The sequence below is a fragment of the Rhinopithecus roxellana genome, chromosome 12 (assembly GCF_007565055.1).
Source record: "Rhinopithecus roxellana isolate Shanxi Qingling chromosome 12, ASM756505v1, whole genome shotgun sequence".
NCBI classification, from domain to species: Eukaryota; Metazoa; Chordata; class Mammalia; order Primates; family Cercopithecidae; genus Rhinopithecus; species Rhinopithecus roxellana.
Genome location: NC_044560.1, coordinates 88,768,390 through 88,794,912, shown reverse-complemented (window position 1 = coordinate 88,794,912; position 26,523 = coordinate 88,768,390). Strand labels below are relative to the sequence as shown.

Genomic DNA, 26,523 nt, shown 5'->3' with positions numbered 1-26,523 from the left:
GCCTTCATGGGAGGAGCAAAGTTGGGGTCAAGCCAGCTGAGTGTGACCAGCCTTTGTTTCAGGGACCTGGTGAGCCTAGGCATCTCTTCAGCTGAACATCAAGAGGCCCTCCTCAGCGGGATCAGCGCCCTGCAGGCACGAGTGCTCCAGCTGCAGGGCCAAGGGGTACAGGTGTGAGTGGACCCCATTCTTCAAGGCAGGACTCCGGTGGGGGTCCAGACCCCCAGCCCTGCCCAAGGACCGTGGCAAGCTATGCTCCAGCAGTGTGGGAGGGAGCACTCTCTTCCTCCACTTGGGCCCAGATCTGGTTTGGGGCCCCAGCTTCCCCGCTTTCACTGCCTGCCCCTCCCATTTTCACCAGTCTGAACACCTTCGCTAACTCAGTGCCCCTGAAAAGAGGTTCAAGTCCCTAGAGAGGACCCCTGAGATAACAGCAGGAGGAAATTCGGGGTCTCAGAGAAGAGCTGGGGCAGGGATTGGAGGGAAGACAGTGGGTTGAGATTGCCCTAGCTCATGCCCTTCTGCCATTCTTACCCACTGTGGGCTGGGGCCTACCCTGTGGGGTGTTCCCTTTTCCCACAGACCCATTGACCAGTCAGACAGCATGGGTCCCAGGGGGCTCTTGTTCTACCTGGCAGTGACTGCAGCTGCCTGGTGGCTCAGGCCTCAGGGACTGTGCCAGAGACGCATCGTCCTCAGCTCCCTGTGCCTTGGCAGGGGCTGACTGGACACTGGCCAAGGCCCAGGCAGGCAAAGATGGTGCTGAGCTCAGGGGCTGACGCCCAAGAGCCCTAGACTCAGGAGCTGGTTTCTGTGTCCCCCTGCCTTGGGCTGACATTTCAGGGTGAGGCCAAGAATCCTGACCAGGCTGGGTCATGCGAGGCCCTGGTGCTCCCTGGGGCCCCACGAGGCCCTCGTGTGCGTTCCTTTATGAACTCAGTGGCCAGGACCTCTGGGAAAAGCATAAAGGGCCATGTCATCTCCCCAGGGACCCAAGAGCTTTTCTCTCCAGCCTTGGGGAGGGTGAAGAGGAGACTCAGAGACGGGTCCTCTCTCTCAAACAGGCTGGTCTCACCCCCCAGTGTACAGATGGGGAAACTGAGGCCAAGTGAGGCGTCGGGGCAGAGCTGGGGTCAGAACCCAATTCAGAGATGAGGCTGGCTCTGGAGAGAGAGTCCTTGGTCCTCCCCTATGGCACCTCACTTCCCTGTACAGCCCGTGGGGACTCTAGAGGTGACCCCCTTCAGCTAGCTCCATGCCTTGGGCACTAGCCAGCCTTCCATGGAGCCCCTCCCTGCTCTGACTTCATGGAGCCCTGGCAGAAGTGGCTGTGCTGAGCCCACCATGGAGTTGCTTATCCACAAGGGCCCCCGGGAATGGTGGGGCCCAGGATGCCAGGGATTTTGTAGGATAGCAGGAAGGCAGCTGGATCTTGGCAGGGCCACAGGGGCTGAGTTTGTTCAGGCCACCCCTGACACTTGTCTGCTGTGCTTGGCTGTGTGTGGATGGGGTGGGATGGGGCGGGAAGGAGAAGGGGTAGAGAAAAGAGATGAAAAAGACACACAGCCTGCCCTTGGGGGGCTCAGACTAAACCAGGAGAAGAGCTCAGGTACCAAGAAGTAATTCCGGGGCACCATCCACCAGTGCCCAGGGCCCCCCAGGAGCCCTCTGGGTCAGTGGGTGGGTGGGCTGGAGGGGGAGATAGCCACTCTCTTGAAGTGTGAAGTTGAGATGTAAGTTGAACAGGGCCTTGCAGGTGGGAAAGGGAAGGTTCTTTCCTTGGGGTGAGTGGAGTGTTCGGCAGGCAAGATGACAGGCCTCAGACAAGAGGAGTCCATGCAGAGAGGCTAGCATGAGAAAGAGCCCAGAGGCGGAAGGTGCAGTGCATCTTTGCAGAGCACCCCGAGGTGGGGGACAATGACTCACAGCGGTGCCTTTGGCCTCACCCTGCCAGCAGCAGCTCCTCTGCTCTTGGAATATCCTCCAGCCCCCAGCCTCCCTGTCTCCTGAGCACCTGCCCCAGCTCAGTGACTCTGGGGGTACTGGGGAGACCAAGATGTTGCTACCACCTTTGTCAAGGTTGGGGGAGCCCCTGGCCTAGGTGCCCTTCAGGATCCGCCTTCCCCACCCCTCCTGGGAAGCCTGGACCAGCATCCCTTCTTGGGTGGATGGAGCTTCATCCCCATCTCCAGCTACATCAGTCATTCTCTGCAGGGAAAAATCTCCTCCCGCTACCCCAGCTGTTCCTGCAGAAGGGCCCCTGGCTGTGTTGGCAGGACTTCGGTGTCCAGGGTAGATATCCCCTCCACTGAGGAGTGAGGTCCCAGAATCCTGATGGGTCCCAGGCCTCAGCCCTGCACAGGTGTGATGCGGGGCGATGGCTCTCTGGGAACCCTCTACAGATCTATTTTTATATGGAACTTGTTCACTGGACAGAGGTGACCTGCAAGCCCCCATTACCCTGGTCTGAGCTCACCCTGGGAGGGAGGGGGCCAGTCGGAGGGGGTTCCTTCTGGACACGTTTTTATATTTCCTGGGTTCTCTATGCAGGATAATAAAAACTTGTCTGTGATAGGGTGCCTCTTTGAGTGACAGTTTCTTGATCATTGTATAGCTGGTGTGGAAGGGTTTCTGCCCCCTTCCTCGGGGACAGGGATGTCCAGAGTGTGCATCTGAGATGTCTTTGCATAGAGGTGAGTCCAACACTGCTCCTGCCATGAAAGATGTCCCAGGATCCATGGCAGGAGGGTGTGACCCAGGGTACCGAGGGGAACTGGGTGCCCTGGGTATGTAGAGAAGTCTGTCACCCAGTCTCAGGAGCAGTAGAACAAGGGAGGTGTCCCAGACACAGTGAGGTCCTTTGCTGGGATAGACAGTACCAGGGAGGGCAGAGACCAGGAAAGGATGCCCAGCACTCAGTTTTGGATATGTGTTTGAGATGCCCGTGGGATATGCGGCAGAGATGTCTAGGAGGCAGGTGGATATCTGGTCTGAACCTCGGAGCACAGATGTAAGTTAGAGACAGAGTTTTGGGGTCATCAGCGTTCAGATGGTGGTGGAAGCTGCAGTGAGAAGGAGGTCACCCGGCCAGCATGTGCAGGAGAGGGGAGACATCAGCCATTAGGAGGCACCCGGATGAAGGGGAGCAGTGGGAGAGGCCAGGAGGAGCTGTGCCATTGCTGCTGAAGAGCAAGTTTTGGTGTTAAAAACAGAAAATGGCCGGGTACGGTGGCTCACGCCTGTAATCCCAGCACTTTGGGAGGCTGAGGTGGGTAGATCACTTGAGGCCAGGAGTTTGAAACCTCCCTGGCCAACCTGGTGAAACCCCATCTCTACTAACAACACATAAATTAGCCGGGCGTGGTGGCGGGTGCCTGTAATCCCAGCTACTCAGGAGGATGACATGGGAGAATCACTTGAACCCAGGAGGTGGAGGTTGCAGTGAACTGAGATTGTGCCACTGCACTCCAGCCTGGGTGACAGAGCAGAAAAACAGACAAATAACAACAAAACAAAGCAAAAAACAGAGAAAGCAAGTGACAGAGGAGGGAGGAGTGGCTGTCAGTGTGAGCACTGGGATGTTATCGGTGAGTATATTCATTTGCTTGGGCTACTGTAACACAGCACCCGTGGCTTTGCCGATGGGGATTTGCCACCCCACAGCTCTGGAGGCTGGAAGTCCAAGATGAAGATGTGGGCAGGGTTGTGTCCTCCGGAGAGCTGCGAGGGAAGCTTCTGCTCTGGGCCTCTCTCCCCGGCTTGCCTGTGGCCGTCGTCCCACTCTGTCTCTTCGCATCATCTTCCCTCTGTAAGTCCAAATTTCCCCTTTTTATGGATGCCAGTCATATTGGACTGGTCCATACCAGCCCACCCTAACAGCCTCATTTTAACTTAATCACCGCTTTAAAGGCCTGTCTCCAAATACAGTCACCTTCTGAGCTCCTGGGAGTTAGGACTTCAACATAGAGGCCTGGTGGGGGGCACAGTTCAACAGTGACTTTGTTGTCAGGGCAGAAGCCAGATGAGAGGATTGGGGAGTGGAGTTTGGGAATCTTTGAGGAGTCCAGCGAAAGGAGGAAGAGTGGGCTGAGACAATGACCAGGACAGGCTGTGGGTGTGAGCCAAAGGGTGCAGGGGCAAAGCCTGAGAGCCCATGCATGTGCACACATGTGCACATGGGCACACGTGCACACACACACTTGGACCACATGAGTCCTTGCATGTCTCAGTTGGCTTTCTAGTGCTTCTCCTCTCTGTGGCCCAGGCCATTCATGTTCTTTAGGCTGGGGAAGGCGTCTTCCTCATCTGCATAGCTCAGGACATGGGAAGTGCTTAGGGCAAGGGGTGGGGTGGTGGGGGTGGTGATAAATAATACTCCTTCCCCCACTTCCTGTGCTCAGAGCCGGTTAAGTACTAATTCCCTGGGACAGGTGGAGAGTAAAATATCAGCTCTTTGATAAGGCTAACTGGAGAATGTTGCTTACCAAGTTTCTTTGAATCTAAGATGCCATTGAGTGTAACATGTCCTACCAAGAAAGAAACATCACAGCCAACTATGTTGTGCCATCCAACTGGAAGATGCATCCCAGTTTCACAGATGTTAACATGTACGTCTTCAATGAATGAGATGCTGTGCATCAGGGACAAAGTGTGTTTCCCATCATTCCCCTGAACTAGACCCACCCAGTCCCAGGCTGAGCCCGGTGGGGCAGACACCCACTGCAGGGACAGAGCTGCCCCCTCAGCTCCTGCCTGCACGATGGGAGCGGAGCAGGGTGCACCTTTCTTGTGGGCAAGCAGATCTGCAGGAGAAACCAGGTGGCACCGAGTCAAGCAGGTGGTTCCTTCTGTCCCTCCATTCCACTTGAGAAGCCACCCTCTGGTGGGGAGCAATGAATGAGGAGTGGGTTAGAGATGTTAGCAGCATTGCTCCGCTGAAGTCATCCCCAGGAGAGGCATGCAGCCAGGGAATGCAGGACCCCAGCATTAACACAGTGCCTGGCACACAGAACACAGGAAGTGCCCACTTGTTATTAGTGTTATGATTATTCCTAGCTGGTGTGAGGCACCAGGTAGACATACAGCGTGTGGTCAGGAATGGAACTTCTCTAGGCAGTGGGCCTGCTGACCTGGCTTGATAAGGTTTTTGTTCATTCACTGTGCATGGACCAGGCACCTACTAGATGGCTGGCTCTGGCAGCTTAAGGCCTCACTGCCCAATGGGCGAGTCAGTTAAATAAAAAGTACCCATGTTAAGTAAAAAGCCACGGCAATAAGGATGAATTCTAGGTGTTTGGGGGCTCAGGGAAGGGCTCTGCCTGACTTTGTTCCCGAGGAGGTATGAGCGGGCTCCCAGGGGAAAGTGGGTAGTGTGTTCGCTGCCTTTGGTAGCCAATGCCTGTGTTCTGGACCTTACAGGAGGGTGTCTCAGTTCCTAGCATTACCTCCACCCCATTGCTCAGGAAGTGAGTAAAACTCACACTGTACCATCTGCAGCTCTCTTTAAATCTCCTTGTACCCTTTGCCATTGAAATGGAACTGTCTGCCAGCATCTTGAAAAACTCCTGCTATTCGCAGGATATTTCCCACCCCAGTTTACTAGTTGAGCTCCTTGGGGTCTTGGGGCAACAGAAGCCAGAAGTTGGCTGGGCTCATGAATGACCTCATGTTGCCTGTCAGCGTCTTGGGATCAGATTATGGGTATCTGAAGCCTAGCTCCAAGGAATGTGTTTGATCAAGACTGCTTGCAGAAGTGTAAGAGGAAAATGAAAAAATCTAAACCAGACTTGTTTCCGCATTGCAACACCTTCCCTCCCCTTTCACTTAGGCTTCCCCTGGGCCCCTTTTCCTTCCTCCACCCAGCCTACAGCACCCTTTTTTTTTTTTTTTTTTTTTTTGAGACACAAGTCTCGCTTTGTCGCCCAGGCTGGAATGCAGTGGCATGATCTCGGCTCACTGTAACCTCTGCCTCGTGGGCTCAAGCGATTCTCTTGCCTCAGTAAGTGACAGGGATTATAGGCATGTGCCACCACACCTGGCTAATTTTTGTATTTTTAGTAGAGATGGGGTTTTGCTGTTTTGGCCAGACTGGTCCTGAACCCCTGACCTCAGGTGATCCTCCCACCTCGGCCCTCCAAAGTGCTAGGATTACAGACGTGAGCCACTGTGCCCGGCCAGCACTCCTTCTTGACCCTCACCTGGAGCCTTATGAAGGGTCAAGAGGAGGTTTGCCAGGGTGACCTTGGCATTCGATTGGAAGGGTGTATCCTTGAAGATGGTCACCTGTCTCCATCCTGATGGTTCTTAGCATGTTGTGACATATGTGTGCTTGTGGGTACTGAGAATTTGCAGATGGAGCTGCGTTCTTCCTGGTATCTTGGTGCCAAGGGTATGTTTGTCCTCCACCATATCCACCACCCAAGGATCAGGAAAGATGAACCATGCAGATCCTAATATCAGCTGAGGGAAGGATGATGGCAAAGCGTAGAAGGCAAGAAGTGTAGGTTACAGCTGGCAGGGAGGGGATGGTGGAGGCTTGTTTGACGGGTGGGGTGATGTAGGTTGGGATGATACAGGGCTGAGCAGATGTTTAATCCCTCAAAGGAAGATGGCACCTTAGGCAAAGCAAATTGGATTCCAGACTCCCCTTTAGCAGGGAGCCCAGTGTAGCCCCCAATTCTGATTGAATCCTCTCTCAAGAGTGTCTCTCAGTCCTTCCATTTCTGAAGCCACAGGAATTATATCTACTATGAAAGTTTTGAGTACACATGGCATGCTGAATTTTAGGTAGGGTTCAACAGCTATGACACTGTGTAAAATTAGAAAACGGACCCACCAGAGTGTGTACACAGGTAGGCACTGAGACATGCTTTGTTTTTCAGAGGTTTGGGGATATATCATGGCGCTAAGCCCTGCATTGGTATGTGAACTCATTATCTGGGTGGGGCCGGGGATATTCCTCCTGGTAAAAGGCATGTCTGATGCTTTGGAGAAATGCTTAGGTCATGTCCTGTCACACACACACGAGCTAACTCTTCATATGAGTAATGTAATCTAACTCTTCACAAGGTAATACATTTGTAATCCTCTCAATAGGAAGCCCCAAGTAGGGCTTTTGGAAATAACAGGGGCCCTGTAGGACAAAGAATGAACCTATTGTTGACTGGACCTCTGGGGTTCCTTAAAACTGCCTCAGGGGCCCTAGGGAGGGACTCCAGGCCTCCATTCTCCCTTCAACCTGGGGCAGCCCTACTTTTCTCTTCACAGCAGACAGTAAAAACTAAATTGCCTACAGAGATGAGGCAGGTAACATCAAGGGAAAAAGTAATCTCATCAGAATTGCTTTGAACTGGAAGAGGATTCTCTGTGGGCCAAGGAACGCAGCTACTGAGCTCTAGCCAACCGTTGGCCCGTGCTGTCAGATCTTATTTTCAGAGGCTAGCAATCTTTGTGTAATCGCCCCATATTTAAATGGTTAGCAACTAATTTGGGAAAAAAAACAAAACAAAACCCACACCCAACCTGAGTGTGAAAGTATGTCTTGGGGGCTGGCAGTGAGATTTAGGTTGTCTTTGTCCCAGCCCTGTGACATAGTTCAGCCTGTACTTAAAAATCCTGGGATGGTAGGGACGTAAGTTCTGCAAAATATATCAAATCAACAAAAGATACCAAATGACAAAAAAACAAATTTTTTTTTTAAATCCTGGAATGTGGCTGGGCACAGTGGCTCAATAACTGTAATCCCAGCACTTTGGGAGGCAGAGGTGGGTGGATCACCTGAGGTCAGGAGACCAGCCTGGCCAACATGGCGAAACCCTGTCTCTACTAAAAGTACAAAACTTAGCCAGGCGTGGTGGTGTGCACCTGTAATCCCAGCTACTTGTGAGGCTGAGGCAGGAGAATTGCTTGAACCTGAGAGGTGGAGGTTGCAGTGAGCCAAGATCACATCACTGCACTCCAGCCTGGGCAACAAGAGTGAAACTCTGTCTCAAAAGTCAATCAATCAATCCGTCCATCCATCCTGGGATGGGGAACTCTTTACTTTCCAAGCCACCCCCTTATATGAAATGAAGAACTGTCATGTCTCAGTCCCAGGCATTAATCAGGTACCTGCTGCATAACATGCATTTCCTATGAGGTGATTTAGGCAGGGCCTCAGAAACTCTGGGAAGTAAGACTCATGATCACCCAATTACTCTTGCCCCGTTTTGTTCCTGGTCAACAAAAGTCCACTACAAATTATAGAGACCCTAGGCGTTGTCCTCCCAGATAGAAATTTCTAGCTCATGGAATGAAGGTGCTGGGGGTGCTCTGATGGGGGTTGAAGGTACCGATGCTCTGGATCTTGTAGTAAGCCCCTTTTTCAGATACCAGAATGATTCTGTCTGAAGCAAAGGTTTTCAAATCTTCCGAGAAAAGCAGATGTGTAAAGACCCCCACACCAATTGCTGCCTCCCTAGTCCACGGAGCACAGGTTGGAGAGGACAGGCAGGATGAATAGTGATTACAAAAGAAAACACAAAACCAGAATTTATTGAAAGTAGGTACCAGCTCTGATTAGAACAATCAGCTCAAAGATACCATTACTCAGAACAATATATACAAAAATCTCAGGGAAAGAAGAATAAAAGAACTTAAAAGAATACAACTTGAATAGGACTGTTTTACTAAAATGGTCGTGTTGCAAAACAACAGATACCACAAAGAGCCCTACATGAGAAAGTCATGTGCCCTCAAGCCTGGGGGTGAGGACTCTAGTTCTCAAATTCTTAGAACACAGCTCATGATTCTCCAGGGCAAAGAGGCTGGCTGGAGAATGAGGACCTCACTGCTGACTGTTTAACAAAGTCCATGCCCCAGGCACAGGCACACATGGAATGAGGCCACCAAGCAAGTCACACCTGTCCCCTGTCCCCATAAGCCCCATAGGAGAGAAGTGCTCTCTGAAGTCTACTGACTTGGCAGGGACCACTGGACCATGGATAGCTTAGAGACAGTTATTCTGTGGCCAATGACATAAAACCCCCAGAATCTAAGCCCTACAATTCTCTTACCCACATTTCCACTAACTAGGGAGGTAGAGCAAGGCGTGGAAGTTACCTCCAAACCAGTATCTGGTCTTCAGTAAACAGGGATAAACATAAAACACTGTTCCACAAGCAGGCTTCAGAACTACCGGGCATAGCAGGTGAAAGATCCCAAAGTCCCATTTAGCACCTCCCACAGGAGAAGGAGGAGGACGGCTGGTAGGGGAGATGTGATGAGTGCCAGAGGGGAGACGGGCATGTTCCCTACTGAGGTCCCTGCTGCCAACTATCCTACTCTGCTGATCTGTACAGTTCCCCCACCTTCGGGACCTACCCTCTCATGGCCCAGAGCTCACTTATCTCAGCCTAAACCTCCCAGTCTCAAGCACAGAGAGCAGAAATGCCAGATGCAGAGGTTCTCTGGGTAGGGGTGGTGGACACAGTCTTCCTGAGAACACAGGGTTCTTCTGCGCCCCCTCAACTGCAAGCAGGGCAGGGCGAAGAGGATGTCAAGTTGCAGGAGGCAGAAGGCAGCAGCTCAGAGGGCAGGGAGGGTTCAGCTGGGAGATTGATGGGAAGCTTCCATGGCATGGCCCCAGCAAGCAGTGACTGGGGTCAGCTGGGATGGGAGGGTGAACAGACAGCTCTACCTAACTGGTGTGGGAACAGCATGTCTGAATTCCTGAATTCTCCTAGAGGAACATGGCTCCTTGCTCTGGAACTTCACACTCAAACAATAAGCCTGAAGGGAAGAAGTCTCTTCGGGGTCCCAGAAGTGCCCATTAAAAGTCCATCCTGTCAACTTTGGCGTCTCATTTGTGGGTCCGTATGCTGCTGCAGATTTGGGCGAGACGGTTCTAGAAAGAAAAGGAGAGAGGTCATTGTAGAAGATGTCACTTGGCAGGCTTGCCCCTTGGCCTTCCACAGTCAGCCTGAGCACAGGTCTGACTGAGCCTCAGCTCCTCCATTCTCTATCTGTATCACACATGAATTCACCTTTTTGAACCTGTTTCTCATCTGAACAAGGGAGTAAAATAACAACTCAAGTGAGATAGTAAAGGTATCATAGGAGATTAGTTGAGAAGAACATTGCAATAGGTCTAGCTAGAGGATGACAGTCACAAGATTTGGGTGGCTAGGTGTGTGTGGGATCTCAGCACTGGGTCTATGTTCAGAAAGACAGGTTTGGGAAACCAGCCCCGCCTTGTCTCCTTCCTTGGATGTACCTTCAGACCCCACAGAAGGGTGAGGGTAAGGTTGCCATGTTTACACTAAGTGCTCCATCCACCACCCAAGATGATGGCTGACTGGACCAAGGAGGTTCATCCCTGGCTGAGCCAATTAAATTGTTTCTCTTGATAATTTACTTTACTTTTAGAGCTGAGGTCTTTCTCTGTCTCCCAGGCTGGAGTGCAGCAGCACGATCATGGGTCACTGCAGCCTTGAACTCACGGGCTCAAACAATTTCTCTCGCCTGAGCCTCCTGAGCTGCAGGAATTACAGGTGTGCGCCACTGTGCCTGGCCCTCTTGAGAATTTAAACCAAGATAAGAAATTGAATAGTTGAGCAATGGAGCAATAAAGTTAGGGTTGGAGGTGTGGTTACTCAAAGCCACATGAAAACAATGTTAAGTAAGCACAGAACCTGAAGCCTGTGGAGGTTATCAGCTGAGAGGGAGGAATGAAGATGTATGAGAGAAATGAGCACACAGGCCTCAGCTGATGGGCCCCACCGCTCCAGAGGCTTGGCCATTCAGCTCACTCTTTGATTCTGTAAGATTCCTGATAACAAGCTCCAACCCTCATTCTTGAGCTATTCTAGGTTTCAGTTCCTGGTGGCCAATAGTGACCTAACATAACCCTAGCACTAATTGCCTGAATGAGGCAGAATTTTGATTTTGCAGTGGAACTTCTGTGGCAGGCACCCTGGGATTGAACAAAACTCAACGTCAGTTGAGGAACAGAATTGCTGCTATCTAAGTAGGGTAAGAGTCAAACTCTCTTGGGGGAAGGAAGACAACACAAATTTAAGTAGAAAGTATTAGCCCAGCCCCAAAAGACAATCCTAAACAAAGGTAGCCCAGGAAAGCTACTGGAGGCATCCTATGTGTGGAGATGAATATGAGACTTACGGACAGCTTCTTAATGTTTCCCAAGGCCTCTGGATCCAGCTGGGCAATATTGTGCCTCTGCAAGTCACTGGCCAATAATCGCAGGCTCTGTATAGAGACGGGAGTGGGTTAAACTGGCCATGGCCCTTAGGGCAGGAACTCCCATCCAGCAGTGTGCCCCAAAGGCTCCCCCTGATATCCTGCACTTAGTGGTGGGGAATGGCTGGGATGGAGAAGTGGCAAGACAGGCAGGAAGTATATGAGCCCTAAGGAGACAATGACTTCATCAGCGCTATCACTGGGGAGGAGGCTGGATTACCTGGGCATAAGAGGCATGCACATTATCTTAGAAATGCCCTGCAGAGTATGTCTGAAACAAACCGTCCTCCCCTCACAAGGGCTGAGGTCAGTAGCTCGCTCCATGAAGCCAGAGACACTAAGCTTAGCCTGCTTCAGAATCCCTTAAAGTTATACAAAGCTGAAGGCACAGCTCATGCTCCCGGTTCTAGACTAAGCATATACCTCGGTGGTGCCCTCCTCTGCACCACCCTTTAACATCTCTATTATTGCACATATCACAGATACCATGATTGCAAACCCATCTTGACCACTGAGCTGCTTCTCAAAGGCAGGCCCCATGTCTACTTCTTGGGCCTGTGATAATCAGGTGGGCAAATGCTAGTTGATGAACAGATGGAGGCTGGCGTGGTGGCTCGCACCTGTAATCCCAGTACTTTGGGAGGCCGAGGTGGGTGGATCACCTGAGGTCAGGAGTTCGAGACCAGCTTGACCAATATGGTGAAACACCATCTCTACTAAAAATACAAAAATTAGCCGGGTGTGGTGGCGTGTGCCTATAGTCCCAGCTACTCAGGAGGCTGAGGCAAGAGAATCACTTGAACCTGGGAGGCAGAGGTTGCAGTGAGCCGAAATTGTGCCACTGCACTCCAGGCTGGGTGACAGAGGGAGACTCTGTCTCAAAAAAAAAGAAAAAAAAAAAAGGCTGGGCGCGGTGGCTCATGCCTGTAATCCCAGCACTTTGGGAGGCCAAGGAGGGCGGATCACGAGGTCAAGCAATCAAGACCATCCTGGCCAACATGGTGAAACTCCATCTCTACCAAAAATACAAAAATTAGCTGGGCACGGTGGCATGTGCCTGTAGTAACAACTACTTAGGAGGCTGAGGCAGGAGAATCGCTCGAACCCAGGAGGTGGAGGTTGCAGTGAGCCGGGATTGCGCCACTGCACTCTGGTCTGGCGACAGAGCGAGACTCCATCTCAAAAAAACAAAAACAAAAACAAAAACAAAAACAAAAACAAAAACCCAGAAAAACAGATAGAACCCAGAGCTGAGCAACGATCTTTGCAGTCTGGGCCTCTAACCTGGGAGAGAAAACTGGGTTCTGAGTCCTGCAGAAGTGTGGAGATCAGGACCCACGCCCTGAAAGGACTCTGAGGGTGAAGTGTGGGTGAGGGCCCAGGGAAAAGAAATGCTTGACTAAGTGGCACACTGTGGCCTGGCTTCCCTTGGAAATACTTCACCTCTCCGCCGCCCACTGGCACAGTAAGGAAGATCTCTTTGCTGTCAGCAAGAGGGCTGCCATTCCCTGAGATGTTGTAAATCCGCTCTCCTGCTGCTGGAGTACGCAGGCCAGGGGTCTTGAAGACCCTAGAATAGGAAAATCTCTGTGAAGATAGCTTGGCAATTGGATGACACCAGACTCTATAGGTCATTTTAACCTCACTCTGGTCTCAAGCTGCAGTTTTCAAGTCACACATTCCTAAGAAAGCACGTTCTAAATTTAGAAAAAAAAAAAATGTTTTAAAGCAGTAATGACTAAACACAGCTGGAGAAAGAAGGTTGTAATTATCGAACATACATCTTGCAAAAAGTCAACTCTTATCCACATAAAGTTTAGGTCCAAAGCTCCATATGGGTGCCATTCATCCATCCATCCACAAAGCCAGAAATAAGCTGGTTAACTGTTTCCAGCCGTGGCTGCTTCCATCAAGAGGAATTTTTCAGAGGCAAAGGAGGATGATTTAGAGATTACATCATTATACTAATTTCTCAAGACAGTTAAAATACTGCTACCTAGTTTTCCCTAAATGCCTTTTGTTACATACTCATGTGAAAAAACAAACTGTAAAGAAAAGTGAGAATTGGCTGAGTGCAGTGGCTCACACCTGTAATCCCAGCACTTTGGGAGGCCGAGGCAGGTGGATCACCTGAGGTCAGGAGTTCGAGACCAGCCTGGCCAACATGGCGAACTCTTGTCTCTACTAAAAATACAAAACTTAGCCGGGCATAGTGGCATGCGCCTGTAATCTCAGCTACTCAGGAGGCTGAGACAGGAGAATCACTTGAACCTGAGAGGTAGAGGTTGCAGTGAGCCGAGATCGTACCACTACACTCCAGCCTGGGTGACAGAGCGAGACTCCGTCTCAAAAGAAAAAAAAAAAGTGGCAATTAAAAGTAGAAAATAAATCTTCCATGGTATTCCCCATACCAGAGATAACTAATTCTTGCTCTCCTCCCCAGGGGTAACCACTCTGAGTTCCTTATCTGTCCTTCCAGAAACTTTCTATGTATATAAAACCAAATGGGATCACACAGTTCAATGTTCAGCAACCTGCTCGGAGATGCTCTGTGATCATGGCGCTCTTTCCCTATCAGCACACACAGATCCAGTCTTTTTTAATAGCTATACAGCATCTCCTATTTAGTCTACTAGGTTCTTTGGAAGGTATTAACTTATGCTGCAACAATATCCTTGCTTATGTGAGCCTCCAAAAAAGCAGTATCAAGTTTTACTTCTACCAAGAGTACAGAAGAGTACCTATTCATCTTTAAAAAACTGATTTGAGGCCAGGTGTGATGGCTCGTGCTTGTAATCCCAGCACATTGGGAGGCCGAGGTGGGCGGATCGCTCGAGCCCAGGAGTTCGAGACCAGCCTGGGCAACCTGGCAAAACCCCCTCTCTACAAAAAAGCCAAAAAATTAGCTGGGCATGGAGGCATGCTTGGGAGGCTAAGGTGGGAGAATCACCTGAGCCTGGGAAGTCAAGGTTGCAGTGAGCCGTGATTGTGCCACAGCTCTCCAGCCTGGGCATTAGAGTGAGACCCTGCCTCAAAATAAATACATATTTTAAAAATAAAATAAAAACCTTCTGGTTTGAATCCGAAAAGGCCAAAAATGTCACCTAGAGGCCTCCTAGTCATCCCAGGCAGAATATTCCCCTCCCTCCCATTAAAGAATCATTTTGCTACTGAAGATGGGTGAAACTACACTTAAGGGAGAGGCATACACCAAGAAACCCAGCTGGCCACTGTCCTCTGACAAGGCACCCCAGGCCAAGGACTTGGGACAATTTTCTATTTTCTTAAGACAGAATCTTACTCCGTTGCCCAAGCTGGAGTGCAGTGGTGTGATCTTAGCTTACTGCAACCTCCACATCCTGGATTCAAGCAATTCTCCTGTTTCAGCCTCCCAAGTAGCTGGGATTACAGGCGTGCACCACCATGCCCAACTAATTTTCGTATTTTTAGTAGACGTGGGGTTTCGTCATCTTGGCCAGGCTGGTCTTGAACTCCTGACCTCAAGTGATCTGCCCGCCTCGACCTCTCAAAGTGCTGGGATTACAACATGAGCTATTGTGCCTGGCCTAGAAGTATTTTCTTAGACACTCCTTCTCTGGGTAGTGCTCAATGTTGGAATCCCATCAAATCCAAGTGTTCCCCTCAATACTCACCTTGAGTCAAACCTGGGTGTCAGGCCTGGAGTTGGTTTGATCATGGACATCTCCAATCGGCCCACGGCTGGGGTAACAGTGTTAGCACGGCTTGACCTACAGGTAAGAAACGGCCATCAGGTATGCCAACTCTCAAGTTCCACGAAGGCAGCAGCACAGGAGTGACACGTGGAGAGCTGACTGTGAGATACTGCTCCGGGTGCCTCGCACACATCAACTTACATGACCCTTCTAACAACATGGGAGGCCAGCACTGCTGCCATCCTCATACACAGCTGCAGAAACTCAGGTGCATCGAGTTTTAAAAACTTGCCCAAGATCACATATCCAATTAGGATGGAGCCAAAACTTGGAACCGAAGCAGCCTGCCTCCAGAATCTGACTTTTTTTTTTTTTTTTTGAGATGGAGTCTTGCTCTGTTGCCCATGCTGGAGTGCAATGGTGCAATCTTGGCTCACTGCAACCTCCACCTCCAGGGTTCAAGCGATTCTCCTGCCACAGCCTCCTGAGCAGCTGGGACTATAGGCATGCACCACCACACTCAGCTAATTTTTTTTTTTTTTTGAGACGGAGTCTCGCTCTGTCGCCCAGGCTGGAGTGCAGTGGCCAGATCTCAGCTCACTGCAAGCTCTGCCTCCCGGGTTTATGCCATTCTCCTGCCTCAGCCTCCCGAGTAGCTGGGACTACAGGTGCCCGCCACCTCGCCCGGCTAGTTTTTTGTATTTTTTAGTAGAGACGGGGTTTCACGGTGTTAGCCAGGATGGTCTCGATCTCCTGACCTCATGATCCGCCCGTCTCGACCCCCCAAAGTGCTGGGATTACAGGCTTGAACCACCGCGCCCAGCCCCAGCTAATTTTTGTATTTTTAGTAGAAACAGGGTTTCACCATGTTGGCCAGGTGGGTCTCAAACTCCTGACCTCAAGTGATTCACCCACCTTGGCCTCCCAAAGTGCTGGGATTACAGGCGTGAGCCACCGCGCCTGGCCTCAGAATCTGACTTTTTAATCAAGGAGACAGCCCCTTCATGTGAAGGCTCCCCCAGCTGGAATTCTGTCCTCGTGCCATGCAGCTGCTGCACTGCTCAAGAGAAATGAGTTCGTTCCTCCACAGACATGCATGCTGGTGACTACCCTCCTAAGCTGCTTTACCTTCCCCCCACATGGCTTATGGTAGACTCCAACATAATCAACTCAAGCCCATAGAGGTTCTTCACTTTGCAGGACTGGACAAAACATTTCAAGAAACCAGTTATAAGTAATGACAGTCACTCTACGACAAACTATGGGGTAGCTCTACACATGGACTATTAAGAACTGAAACATAACAGGCAGTTCTTGCTATACTTAAAAAAAAAAAGTGGGGGCCGAGGTGGGCGGATCACCTGAGGTCGGGAGTTTGAGACCAGCCTGACCAACATGGAGAAATCCCGTTTCTACTAAAAATACAAAATTAGGTGGGTGTGGTGGCGCATGCCTATTATCCTAGCTACTCGGGAGGCTGAGGCAGGAGAATCATTTGAACCCTCAAGGCAGAGGTTGCAGTGAGCCAAGATTGCGCCATTGCACTCAAGCCTGGCCAACGAGAGTGAAACTCCATCTCAAAAAAAAAAAAAAAAAAAAAAGTGGGGAAGGATAGAGAACGTACATTAAAGTACTGGAGACAGTTTTGGTTTAGGCCATTTCTAGAGACCCCTCCAGCTCGGACACTCAAGGATTCAGTGATTTTAAGCTGCATTCAAACACTAGCCACCAGAGCTTTTTCATTGCCCCTCACTTTCTGCCATGATATATATGGCTCTCCAATAAAACCCAAAACACCACAACTTTAGAAAATCCACTACCTTTTCCTTTTGCCTTTTCCTTGTATGGACTGAGTTCTCTTCTTGGATGGAGGACACCTTTTGACCTGCAGTCACAATCAAACGAGGCTAAGGTTACAAAACACCCAGCAAAGAGGAAAGGTAAGGAGAGTAAGGAGGGTTTTTTTTTTAAATAAAGGGTTAAGAACAAGCTTTGGATAGTTAATACTAAATATAATAAGGTGTATCTCAGAATTCAATGACTTAAAAAGTTCAGAACATAACTAATTGAATAAGGACTTCCACTGGCTGGGTTTTCAAAACAGAGGATTTGGCCAAGATTAAAGGTAAATCTCTTTTGAATTGATTGCAGCCTGGCTTGTACCCCACTACTTTACATAAAGGGCTGCTGTGAAGGTCACTCAGGGCATCCCAGGTGCCCAATCAAAGGCAAACCCTGCAGGGCTCCCTTCCTGGGGCCTGGGAGGTCCCTGGTAAGAATCACTCCTTATCTTCCATATATTCTCTCCTCCCTTGTCCTCCGTGATGGATCCGTCTTTCCTGCTTCTCTAGCTTCCTTGGCAGTCTGCCTTAGGAGCTCCTCTCTCTACCTTCCCTCTAGTGTCCACTCTCAGACTCCCTCCCTTCCTGCTCTCCCAGCACAACCATCTCCACTCCCACACTGGGACAAACACCTTAAGATCTGGGAGGCAGTGAATCTCTCGATTTCCCTCTTCTCCCTGAGCTCCAGGTTGAAATTTCTGTCTAGCCTAGATGTCCTGGAAAAGTAATGAATTGTCAACATGTCTTGCAATTGACATGTGCTCCCTTATCCCTAGTCTAGCACCTCTGCTGCCTGGATCCCACACTTCACTGGATGGCAGTTGCCTTAGCTAGAAACCATGCAGTTGTCTCTGATTCCTCCTTTTCTCCACCAACCATGCCACTTCTTTCTAAAACCTATCTCAAAACCTTCCCTTCATTTTATAGTATCAGCATATCAGTTCAAGAATTCATAGGCTTCCAACTGGTTTCTTCATCTCCAGTGTTCCCCCTCCCCCATTTATCCTGAATAGTGTTCCTCTTCCCTTTCTTCTCCAGCTAGTAGTAGACTCTCACTCACCTTGAAAGGCCTGCCTATGTCCTAGTGGGGTAGGGGAGACTTGCTAGCTTCCTCTTCTGTGTTCCACACACTTTGCACACCAGTCAATTATCACTTTTGTCATTGCCATGTAAAGTAGGATCATCTCTACTGAACTGTGAGCTCTGGTGTACAACAGTGTATTTTATGCATTTGTATTTGCTTGTGATAACCCCCAGCCTCCAACCTCAGTGTCCACTTACTCTTGAAGTTTGAAGAGTCTTATGTTCATTTTCTTCTTCTTCTTCCTCTTCCACTATCATTTCATCTACTTGTATTACCTTTCGTGCTGTAAGAAACAGTTTCAACAGGGTGGTATTTCTGATGAGAATAAAGTTTTGTGCATTCACATTTCTTATAGGAATAAAATGTATGCAATCTGAAGCTGCAATGAAAAAATGGACTAAAAATAAAGAAGACTTTTTAAGAAAGAGGGTTTAGACAAAGGAAACTAATCAGAGTGTTAAGAAACCCCATATCATGCTTTGCTTTGTAGGGACAGCCCAGCATTCTGAATAATTGAGTTTGCCCTGCCCAATGTAGAGGTGCCCTGGTGTGTAGCCCCGAAATCCTGGCCATGGGTCAGGATGTTGTTACGAGAGTTGGATGCATCAAACTATCATAGCTTAATGAAGTGACATTAAATCCATTCACAGGCCGGGCGCGGTGGCTCAAGCCTGTAATCCCAGCACTTTGGGAGGCCGAGATGGGCGGATCACGAGGTCAGGAGATCGAGACCATCCTGGCTAACATGGTGAAACCCCGTCTCTACTAAAAAAATACAAAAAACTAGCCGGGCGAGGTGGCAGGCGCCTGTAGTCCCAGCTACTCGGGAGGCTGAGGCAGGAGAATGGCATAAACCTGGGAGGCAGAGCTTGCAGTGAGCTGAGATCCGGCCACTGCACTCCAGCCTGGGTGACGGAGCGAGACTCAGTCTCAAAAAAAAAAAAAAATCCATTCACAATTCATCCTGATCCAATTCCCTGCTCACTAGTCACAACCTGGTTTCCCATACAACTTTTCTTATAAGACAGTGTTTCTCAGAGTGCGGGACGTGTATGTAAGATGATTTTATGCAAATAGATCATGGAATTGAGTAACTTTTTTTTTTTTCTTTCTTTCTTTTTTTTTTTTTTCAGAGACATTGCCCAGGCTGGTCTTGAACTCCTGGGCTCAGGTAATCCTCACGGCTTGGCCTCCCAAAGTGCTGGAATTACAGGTGTGAGCCACCGCAGCTGGTCTGAATTGAGTAACTTTGAATTAAATGCAGAGAAAGTCATTCCTTTTTCAATTCTCTTTCAACTTTGCTGATTACACCAGGGAGTGTCTCAGTTGGTGTTACCTGTCTTTTAACTCCGCTCTAAATCTTGCCATCTATTTAACCCAGGGGAAAGTAAGCAGGCCACAATGTTTGGTTTCCAGCACAGCTTTTTCCCTTTCACTTTAGCTCACACACGGGTCTTGAGTTTGCTTAGTAGCAGTCCTGCATACAGTTAACTAAATTTCTGGTTTGAGTTGCTGTTCGGGGGAAAAAAATTAACTAAATGCACCATCCAAAAGCAAATGTTTGGATTTACAAGATTAAGAACCAGACTTTAAAGGGAAGAGGCTCTACCAACAAGGCCCTGCCTGAGCAGCCAACCAAGCAACCTGAGCCTCAGTTCGTTCTGTTCAACAAGGAGTTTTGACAGGTACTCACTTTTGGCAGATTTCAGGGGTGTCTGAATAGCTTCTGCTGTTAGTTTGTTTATTTCAGTGATATCCAGGTCAGCCTATGACAAATATAGCCAGAAAGCACCAGGTTTATTCCACCAAAATACGAGGAAAAATATTTCAAGATAAAATTTTTTTAAAAAAACTCTTATTTGATACATAAGACTGTTAAATGTTAGTGATACAATATACAATACAGCAGACTCCCATAAATCTACCACACAACCCAAGACCTAAAACATTGCCAATAACTTGCTTCTGGCTCTTTATTCATTCCTTGTTCCATTTTCTTATCTTTCTCCCAAAGGTCTCCTAAGCCTGTCATTCCCCAGAGGTAACCGTATCATTCCACTTGCGTAATCAAAAGGTATATGTGCATGTGCTCACAGATACATGCAAATGTGTGTATATGTGTGTACACATAGATGTGCTTTTTCACAAGTGTGTACTTAAGCATTTTGTTTGGTCTTGGCTGTTTTCACCACTCTTTGTAGTTCATTTGTTTTCATTGCTATATCATATCCCACTGTGTGATTATACCACAATGGATTTGTCCATCTTCCATCAGTAGTTTCCTATTATAAACACTGCTACCTTGAACTGTCTTACATGTGTCTGAGGTACATGTCCAAGTTTCCCTTGGCTCTATCCTTTGGAGAGGGCATGACAGGGATTATAGGTTACATAAATATTCAGCCTTTGCATTATGCCAAATTGTTTCCCAAAATGGTTACCCTTGTCTACAGCCCATTTGCAAACAATCCAAGTTCCTAATGATCTACATCCTCTACAACACTTGGTGGGGTGTCAGGCTTACCATTTTTTTGATAAATCTACAGGGTCTCAATAAGGTTTTCTAAGATGATCCTGGGTCCTTCAAAAAGGCTTCCAGTCACCATTTAAATTAAGTGTTCTTTCATATGGTAGTAAGTATGGACACTACAAAGAGCAGTTAAGATTCAGTCCTTTCCTCATAGAACACGTGTAAATATCAGAATTATCATTACAGGTTTGGAATGGCACAGCTTTCATTTCTGGTAGGGACTGCTTGACGTACTCAGAGAAGGATTCTGAGGCTGTCTCAGGCTTAGCAAGAAATAGTGCTGTAATAAATTACTGATGTTTGCCAGGCTTGATGGAACAGAAAGTAGGGGCATTCCTGCCAGCCTTCTGCCATCTCTAGAAACAACTGGCATGTTTTGGAGTCATCAGTAGTGGCAGGCCACTGGTCATCTACTGTGCAGGAGAGTTAACAGAGCAGGCCTGAGACTGATACACATAGAAAGGCCTATTTGTAAGCTTGGCCTTGGTTGGCATCTGGGAACTTGGATTTCAGAAAGGTTCCCACCTTTCCTTAACAAGAATGCCTCACTGTGCCTAAACTTCATGCAAACAGTATGGCTCATGCTGAACACCTACTTCCCTCTGAAAGTCTAGGATTTTGACACGCGCTAGCCAGAGGATGCCTATGTGAGCAGCCCCCAGTTAAAACTCTGGGCATTGACTCTCTAATCAGCTTTTCTGGCAGACAGCATTTCATATGTGTTGAATTAAGCATGTTCTGTTTGACTCCCTAGGGAGTGGACTCCTAGAAGCCTGGTTTCCTCTGGACTTTGACAAAGGGGAAGCACTTTTCCCCTTTGTTGATTTATGCTTTGTATCCTTTCACTGCAATAAATCATCGCCATGGGTGTGACTGTATGCCGAGCCCCGTGAATCCTCATAGCGAATCACCAAACCTGGAGGTGGTCTTGGGAGCCCCAATACACTTCCCAACTAAGAGCTTTTATAGATTTTCTGTTATTCCTTTCTTGAGTTTTAAATTGTGTTAGCCAAGGCTAGAATTCTCTCAACTTGGTGTGGTAACAATGGCTCTCTCATATGACATTAGAAGTTCTCATTTGCAGTTCTGTATGTCTAATTTAAAAAGAGGGAACTGCATTAGCTAGTAAGCATAATTCATTTCAGAAGTAACTAACTTTTAAAACATTAGAGCTCAGTGTGTGTAGGGGGGTGAATAATCCCTACCTCTCTCCTATAGTATTCATCCCCAAATGCTCCAATATTTTCCAAATTGATAATTGGCTCCTCATTACCTTTACCTTGAATGAAGCTGGTGGAGATCTGCTATTGTACCCTTGGTGGTCAGACTCCTTCAGACCCTGAGATTCCAAATGATTCTGATCAACTCAACAGAAGATGTCAATTTTGGGGTTTACTTTGTAAACCTGATCAAGGCTACAATAAACTGACAGAAAGATACACAAATGCGTGCACACACGCACATTGTTTGCATATGATTTTAGAGTGCCTAGGGACTCTGTGAAGCCCATGTATGGACTAGTTCCCAATGCTGTCTCATAAAACTTTCTGCAAGAGTAGTAATGTTCTATTTCTGTGCTCTCTGATGGAGTAGCTACTAGTCACATGTAGCTACCGAACATGTAAAATGTGGCTAGTATGTCTGAGGAAATGAATTCCTTAATTTTATTGTGATTAACTGAAACAGGTACATATGCCTGGTGGCTACTATACTGGACAGTGCAGCTTTAAATGCTGTATTTTGCATCCCCATCTTACTGCCTTCAATCCTGGCACTGATGCTGGGAGGAAGGAGATGAGAGGGGTTGGGGAGTACTGAGCATCCCAAGCAAGAGCACTGCTTCTACAGTACAACATGATGAAACAGCCTCATCATGTAGCAGGTCAGTGCATAGTGCAACGACTCAGGCGCTTAAAGGAATTTGGGCTTGAGGTTTTCTACTTCCGCTGTAGAGTTCAGGACAAAGGACTGCAAGAAATTGGTCAAAAATAGAACTGCTACCCTCTGTAGGACTCAGAACTATCTGGGCCTCATGTACACAGTGTCTGGCCCAACTCTCATTTTTCAGTTGACACAAACAGATAATGTCCCTTTATGAAACCTCTTCCACAGTAAGCACCTATTAGTTGGATCTGGGGACTGGACTAGACTTAAGTAACCACTGACTGGAAAATAGGACAGGTCACTTACTGTTGCCGCCTCTTCCAGGGCCTGTTTGTTTCCTCCAAGGGCTTTAAAAAGAATGTTGTAGTTACTATTAGATTTTAACAATAAATCATCTTGCTTAATAGTACCATTTATCTTTCTAAAACTGGTCCAGCTCTTAGTCTAACATTCAAGGACCTTCACCATCTAATCTATTCTTTCTCCAAGTTATATCCCAAATGTGCCACTGACTCTCAGGACTTGTTGCCATGGTACTCTGTATTTCCTCTGCCTGAAATTCTCCTCCATACTCGATAAATTTCTAACTCATCCTTCAAAACTTAGCTCAAACATCACCCCCAAAATTCTGCTTATCTTTTTAAAAAATATATTTTAAATTTTATTTATTTTTGAGACAGAGTCTTGCTTTGTCACCCAAGCTGGAGTGGAGTGGCGCCACCTTGGCTGTCTCCTGGGCTCAACTGATCCTCCACCCTCAGCCTTCCAAGTAGCTGGGACTACAGGATGCGCCACCACATTTGGCTAATTTTTGTATTTTTTGTAGAGATAGGGTTTTGCCAAGTTGTCCAGGTTTTTTTTTTTTTCAAATAGAGATGTGGTCTCCTGCTATGTTGCCCGGGCTGGACTTGAACTCCTGGGCTCAAGTGATACTCCTGCCTTGGCCTCCCAAAGTGCTAGGATTACAGGCATGAACCCCCACCCCATACCCTGCCCTCTGCTTATTTTTCTTTAAAAAAAAATGTATTTTTATTTTAATTATTTTTTTAAAGTTTAAAGATAGGGTCTTGCTATGTTGCCCAGGCTGTCTAAAATTCCTGGGCTCAAGCAATCCACCTGCCTCGGCCTCCCAAAGTGCTGGGATTACAGATGTGAGCCACTGTGCCTAGCCTGCTTATTTTTCTATCTCAGCAGGTTGCTGCAAAGGGTGGAGTAAGTTGCTCACCCTCATCATACCCAGTAACTATTCAGAGCTTTTCAAACAGTCCATCCTTGCCTTGGACTGAATTCCAGAGATGATATCCTTTGCTTCTGGCAAAAATTTAGCAGTCAATGGAAGTACAGTAAACGTGTGTTGAATGAAAAGGTCTTTGTGAGATTTACATGTAGAATAAAAAGTTAGGTTAAATCCTCCTGCTAGAAACCCTCATAGTATCTTGTAAAACAGTTAAGATCTCAGGCTATGAAACCAGAATACCTGGGTTCAAACAGACTATTCCACTAACTAGCTTATGAGGCCTTGAGCAAAGTATCCAATTTCTCTGCGCCTTAATCTTGTCATTTAGAAAAATAGGGATATTATTAGTTATGAAGAAAAATTAGTTAATATATGTAAAACACTTGGTACAATGCCCATCCGGCATAGAAATCACAATATGCTCACTGATCACTACTCTATTCTATCTCCTTTGTAGTACCTATACTTTTAATTACATAATTGTATGTGGATTTTTCTAATAGCTCTTTTCTACTAACCTGTATGTTTCTGAAGGCAGAGACAATGTCTGTTTTATTCCCCGGTGCATCTTTAGCACCTAGCACTGTGACTCACACATGCTTAGTATTTGTAGAAATGAGCAAATGAATGGCTTAATATTAATAAATGAAAGGACAAGTCAAAAGGATCATTCAACATCTAATATGTGAACAGAACATGCATTTCTATCCAGCAAGGAGACTACATGCCGGATAATTAATAATAAGGAAAACAGAAAAAGGCAACCCAGCAGAAAAGTACAGCCTCCTGCATTTCTCTGGACATTTAATAAGGGAGTGGGGAAGCAGGCTGCGATTTTTCTCTGGCCAGGAAAACTGATGTATTTTTTTTTTTTTGAGATGGAGTTTCATTCTTGTTGCCCAGGCTGGAGTGCAATGGCGTGCTCTTGGCTCACCGCAACCTCCACCTCCCAGGTTCAAGCGATTCTCCTGCCTCAGCCTCCTGAATAGCTGGGATTAGAAGCATGCGCCACCACACCCGGCTAACTTTTTTGTATTTTTAGTAGAGACGGGGTTTCTTTTTCTTTTTTTTTTTTTTTGTGAGACGGAGTTTTGCTCTGTCGCCCAGGCTGGAGTGCAGTGGCTAGATCTCGGCTGACTGCAAGCTCTGCATCCCGGGTTTACGCCATTCTCCTGCCTCAGCCTCCCGAGTAGCTGGGACTACAGGCGCCCGCCACCTCACCCGGCTAGGTTTTTGTATTTTTTTTAGTAGAGACGGGGTTTCACCATGTTAGCCAGGATGGTCTCGATCTCCTGACCTCATGATCTGCCCGTCTTGGCCTCCCAAAGTGCTGGGATTACAGGCTTGAGCCACCGCGCCCGGTCGAGACAGGGTTTCTCCATGTTGATCAGGCTGGTCTCAAACTCCTGACCTCAGGTGATCTGCCCGCCTCAGCCTCCCAAAGTGCTGGGATTACAGGCATGAGCCCCTGCGCCCAGCCTGATGTGCCCATTTTTAAGTTAGCAATTTCCATAAGCTGCAGAAGGAGCTGCTTCGGGTTATTCTTTCATCTGAGCTCTGGTTAACTTACCATGTCATTTATTCATTCATTTTTAAATGGGTTGGGTAAAATATACATATTTTTTAAAAATACTATTTTCTGGCTGGGCACAGTGGCTGACTCCTGTAATCCCAGCACTCTGGGAGGCTGAGGCATGCAGATCACTTGAGGTCAGTAGTTCGAGACCAGCCTGGCCAACATGGTGAAGCCCCGTCTCTACTAAAAATACAAAAATCAGCAGGGCATAGTGGCAGGAGACCGTAATCCCAGCTACTCCGGAGGCTGAGGCAGGAGAATCACTTGAATCCAGAAGGTGGAGGTTGCAGTGAGCCAAGATCGCACCACTGCACTGCACTCCAGCCTGGGTGACAGAGTGAGACTCTGTTCCAAAAAATAAAATAAAATTCCTGATGTGTGAAAATTATGTGAAATTCACATTTCAGTGTATCCATAACTAAAATTTTATTGGAATACAGCCCATCCATGCTCATTCACTACAGCTGTTTTGGACCTGTAACAGCAGAGCTAAGTTGTCCGACAGAGACCCCTCCCACTGGCTCAAGCAGCCGAAAATATTTGCTAGCTAGGCCTTTAAAGAAAAGGATGGAGACACATGACTTAGGGAAGCGAGACAGAGAGTGAAAGGGTCTGCAATTTTCCATAAGTGGTCATATCAGATCTCATTAAAAGGTGACATCTGAGCGAGTCCTTTCTGAAGGGTGTCACCTAACCCCAAGGGGCTCCCGGCCTCCGCCCAGGGAAGCTCTCCAGCTCTTACCGAAGTAGTCAAGCCAGTTCATCTCGCGCAGCGCCTTGGGGAGCCGCAGGATCTCGATGTTGTAGAGGTTATCCACCTCCTTGAGGAGGTTCTGCCTGTCTGACTCAATTTGCTTGATTCGTATTTCCACTGCGGGAGGGCAGAGCCGACAGGACACGGGTCACGGGGCGGGTGAATCTGTGCAGCTCGTGTCCCCACCCGCCAGCATCCCGCGACCGCCCCAGGAGGCCGCGACGGCCTGGCCCCTTACCTTCACGGTCGAAGTCTTTCAAAAAGGAGGCGAGCTTCCGCCTCCGTAAGGAGTTGATCTTGGCCACCCGACTACTGCCCTTCCTAGGAGCCATGGCGCTCGGCGGAGGCTGCGGGGAGCGGCGGAGATGGGGCAGGGAGGCAAGGAACCGGGTAGGGACGAGGAGGGCGGACGGGGACCACCCGAATAAGTCGCCAGGCACGTACCTCCGGTCTCGCGACAAGGGCTGAGTAAAACCTCGCTATGCCAGTGAGAGAGAGCGGCTCTACCTTCAACCGCCACCCAATTCAAACTCCACAGCCACAGGCTGACGAATGAGAAACCGCCGTCCCACAGCATCCAATCACAAGCAAGTTCCTACCTCCCGCCCAATGCGCTCCCTATAGCCGGAGTGCGTCAGCGCGGCCGCCGCCGTCGCGGGTGCTCCTGGGAGTTGTGGTCCAGGCTTGTTTCCCCGCCCTCCCCACCAA

General features: G+C 48.4%; 2 protein-coding genes across 2 annotated transcripts in view; one reads left to right on the top strand and one right to left on the bottom strand.

Moving 5' to 3' along the window:
- Window positions 1-2,574, top strand: part of EPHA10 (EPH receptor A10) — a 49,871-nt gene extending 47,297 nt beyond the window's left edge. Inside the window, exon 17 of the mRNA XM_030941638.1 lies at window positions 63-2,574. Coding sequence (XP_030797498.1) covers window positions 63-177 — 115 coding nt within the window. The 3' untranslated portion in view covers window positions 178-2,574. The remainder of the gene's footprint in view (window positions 1-62) is intronic.
- Window positions 2,575-8,503: 5,929 nt separating this feature from the next.
- On the bottom strand, window positions 8,504-26,421 carry CDCA8 (cell division cycle associated 8). Its single transcript, XM_030913649.1, has 10 exons — window positions 26,054-26,421; window positions 25,804-25,932; window positions 22,555-22,595; window positions 19,528-19,600; window positions 18,032-18,117; window positions 16,730-16,794; window positions 14,889-14,984; window positions 12,679-12,805; window positions 11,158-11,244; window positions 8,504-9,883 (listed from the first exon to the last, which is right to left on the bottom strand). The coding sequence occupies exons 1-10, from the start codon at window positions 26,145-26,147 to the stop codon at window positions 9,839-9,841; spliced, it is 843 nt and encodes a 280-aa protein (XP_030769509.1). The 5' UTR covers window positions 26,148-26,421; the 3' UTR covers window positions 8,504-9,838.
- Window positions 26,422-26,523: the final 102 nt, after the last annotated feature.

Excerpts from the sequence above, each read along its gene's own strand:
- CDCA8 (XM_030913649.1), bottom strand. The coding sequence starts at position 26,147 with ATGGCTCCTAGGAAGGGCAGTAGTCGGGTGGCCAAGATCAACTCCTTA. Across the intron at positions 25,933-26,053 it reads GAAAGACTTCGACCGTGAAG|TGGAAATACGAATCAAGCAA; the intron begins GTAAGGGGCCAG and ends GCCCTCCCGCAG. Across the intron at positions 9,884-11,157 it reads GAAACATTAAGAAGCTGTCC|AACCGTCTCGCCCAAATCTG; the intron begins GTAAGTCTCATA and ends TTTTCTTTCTAG.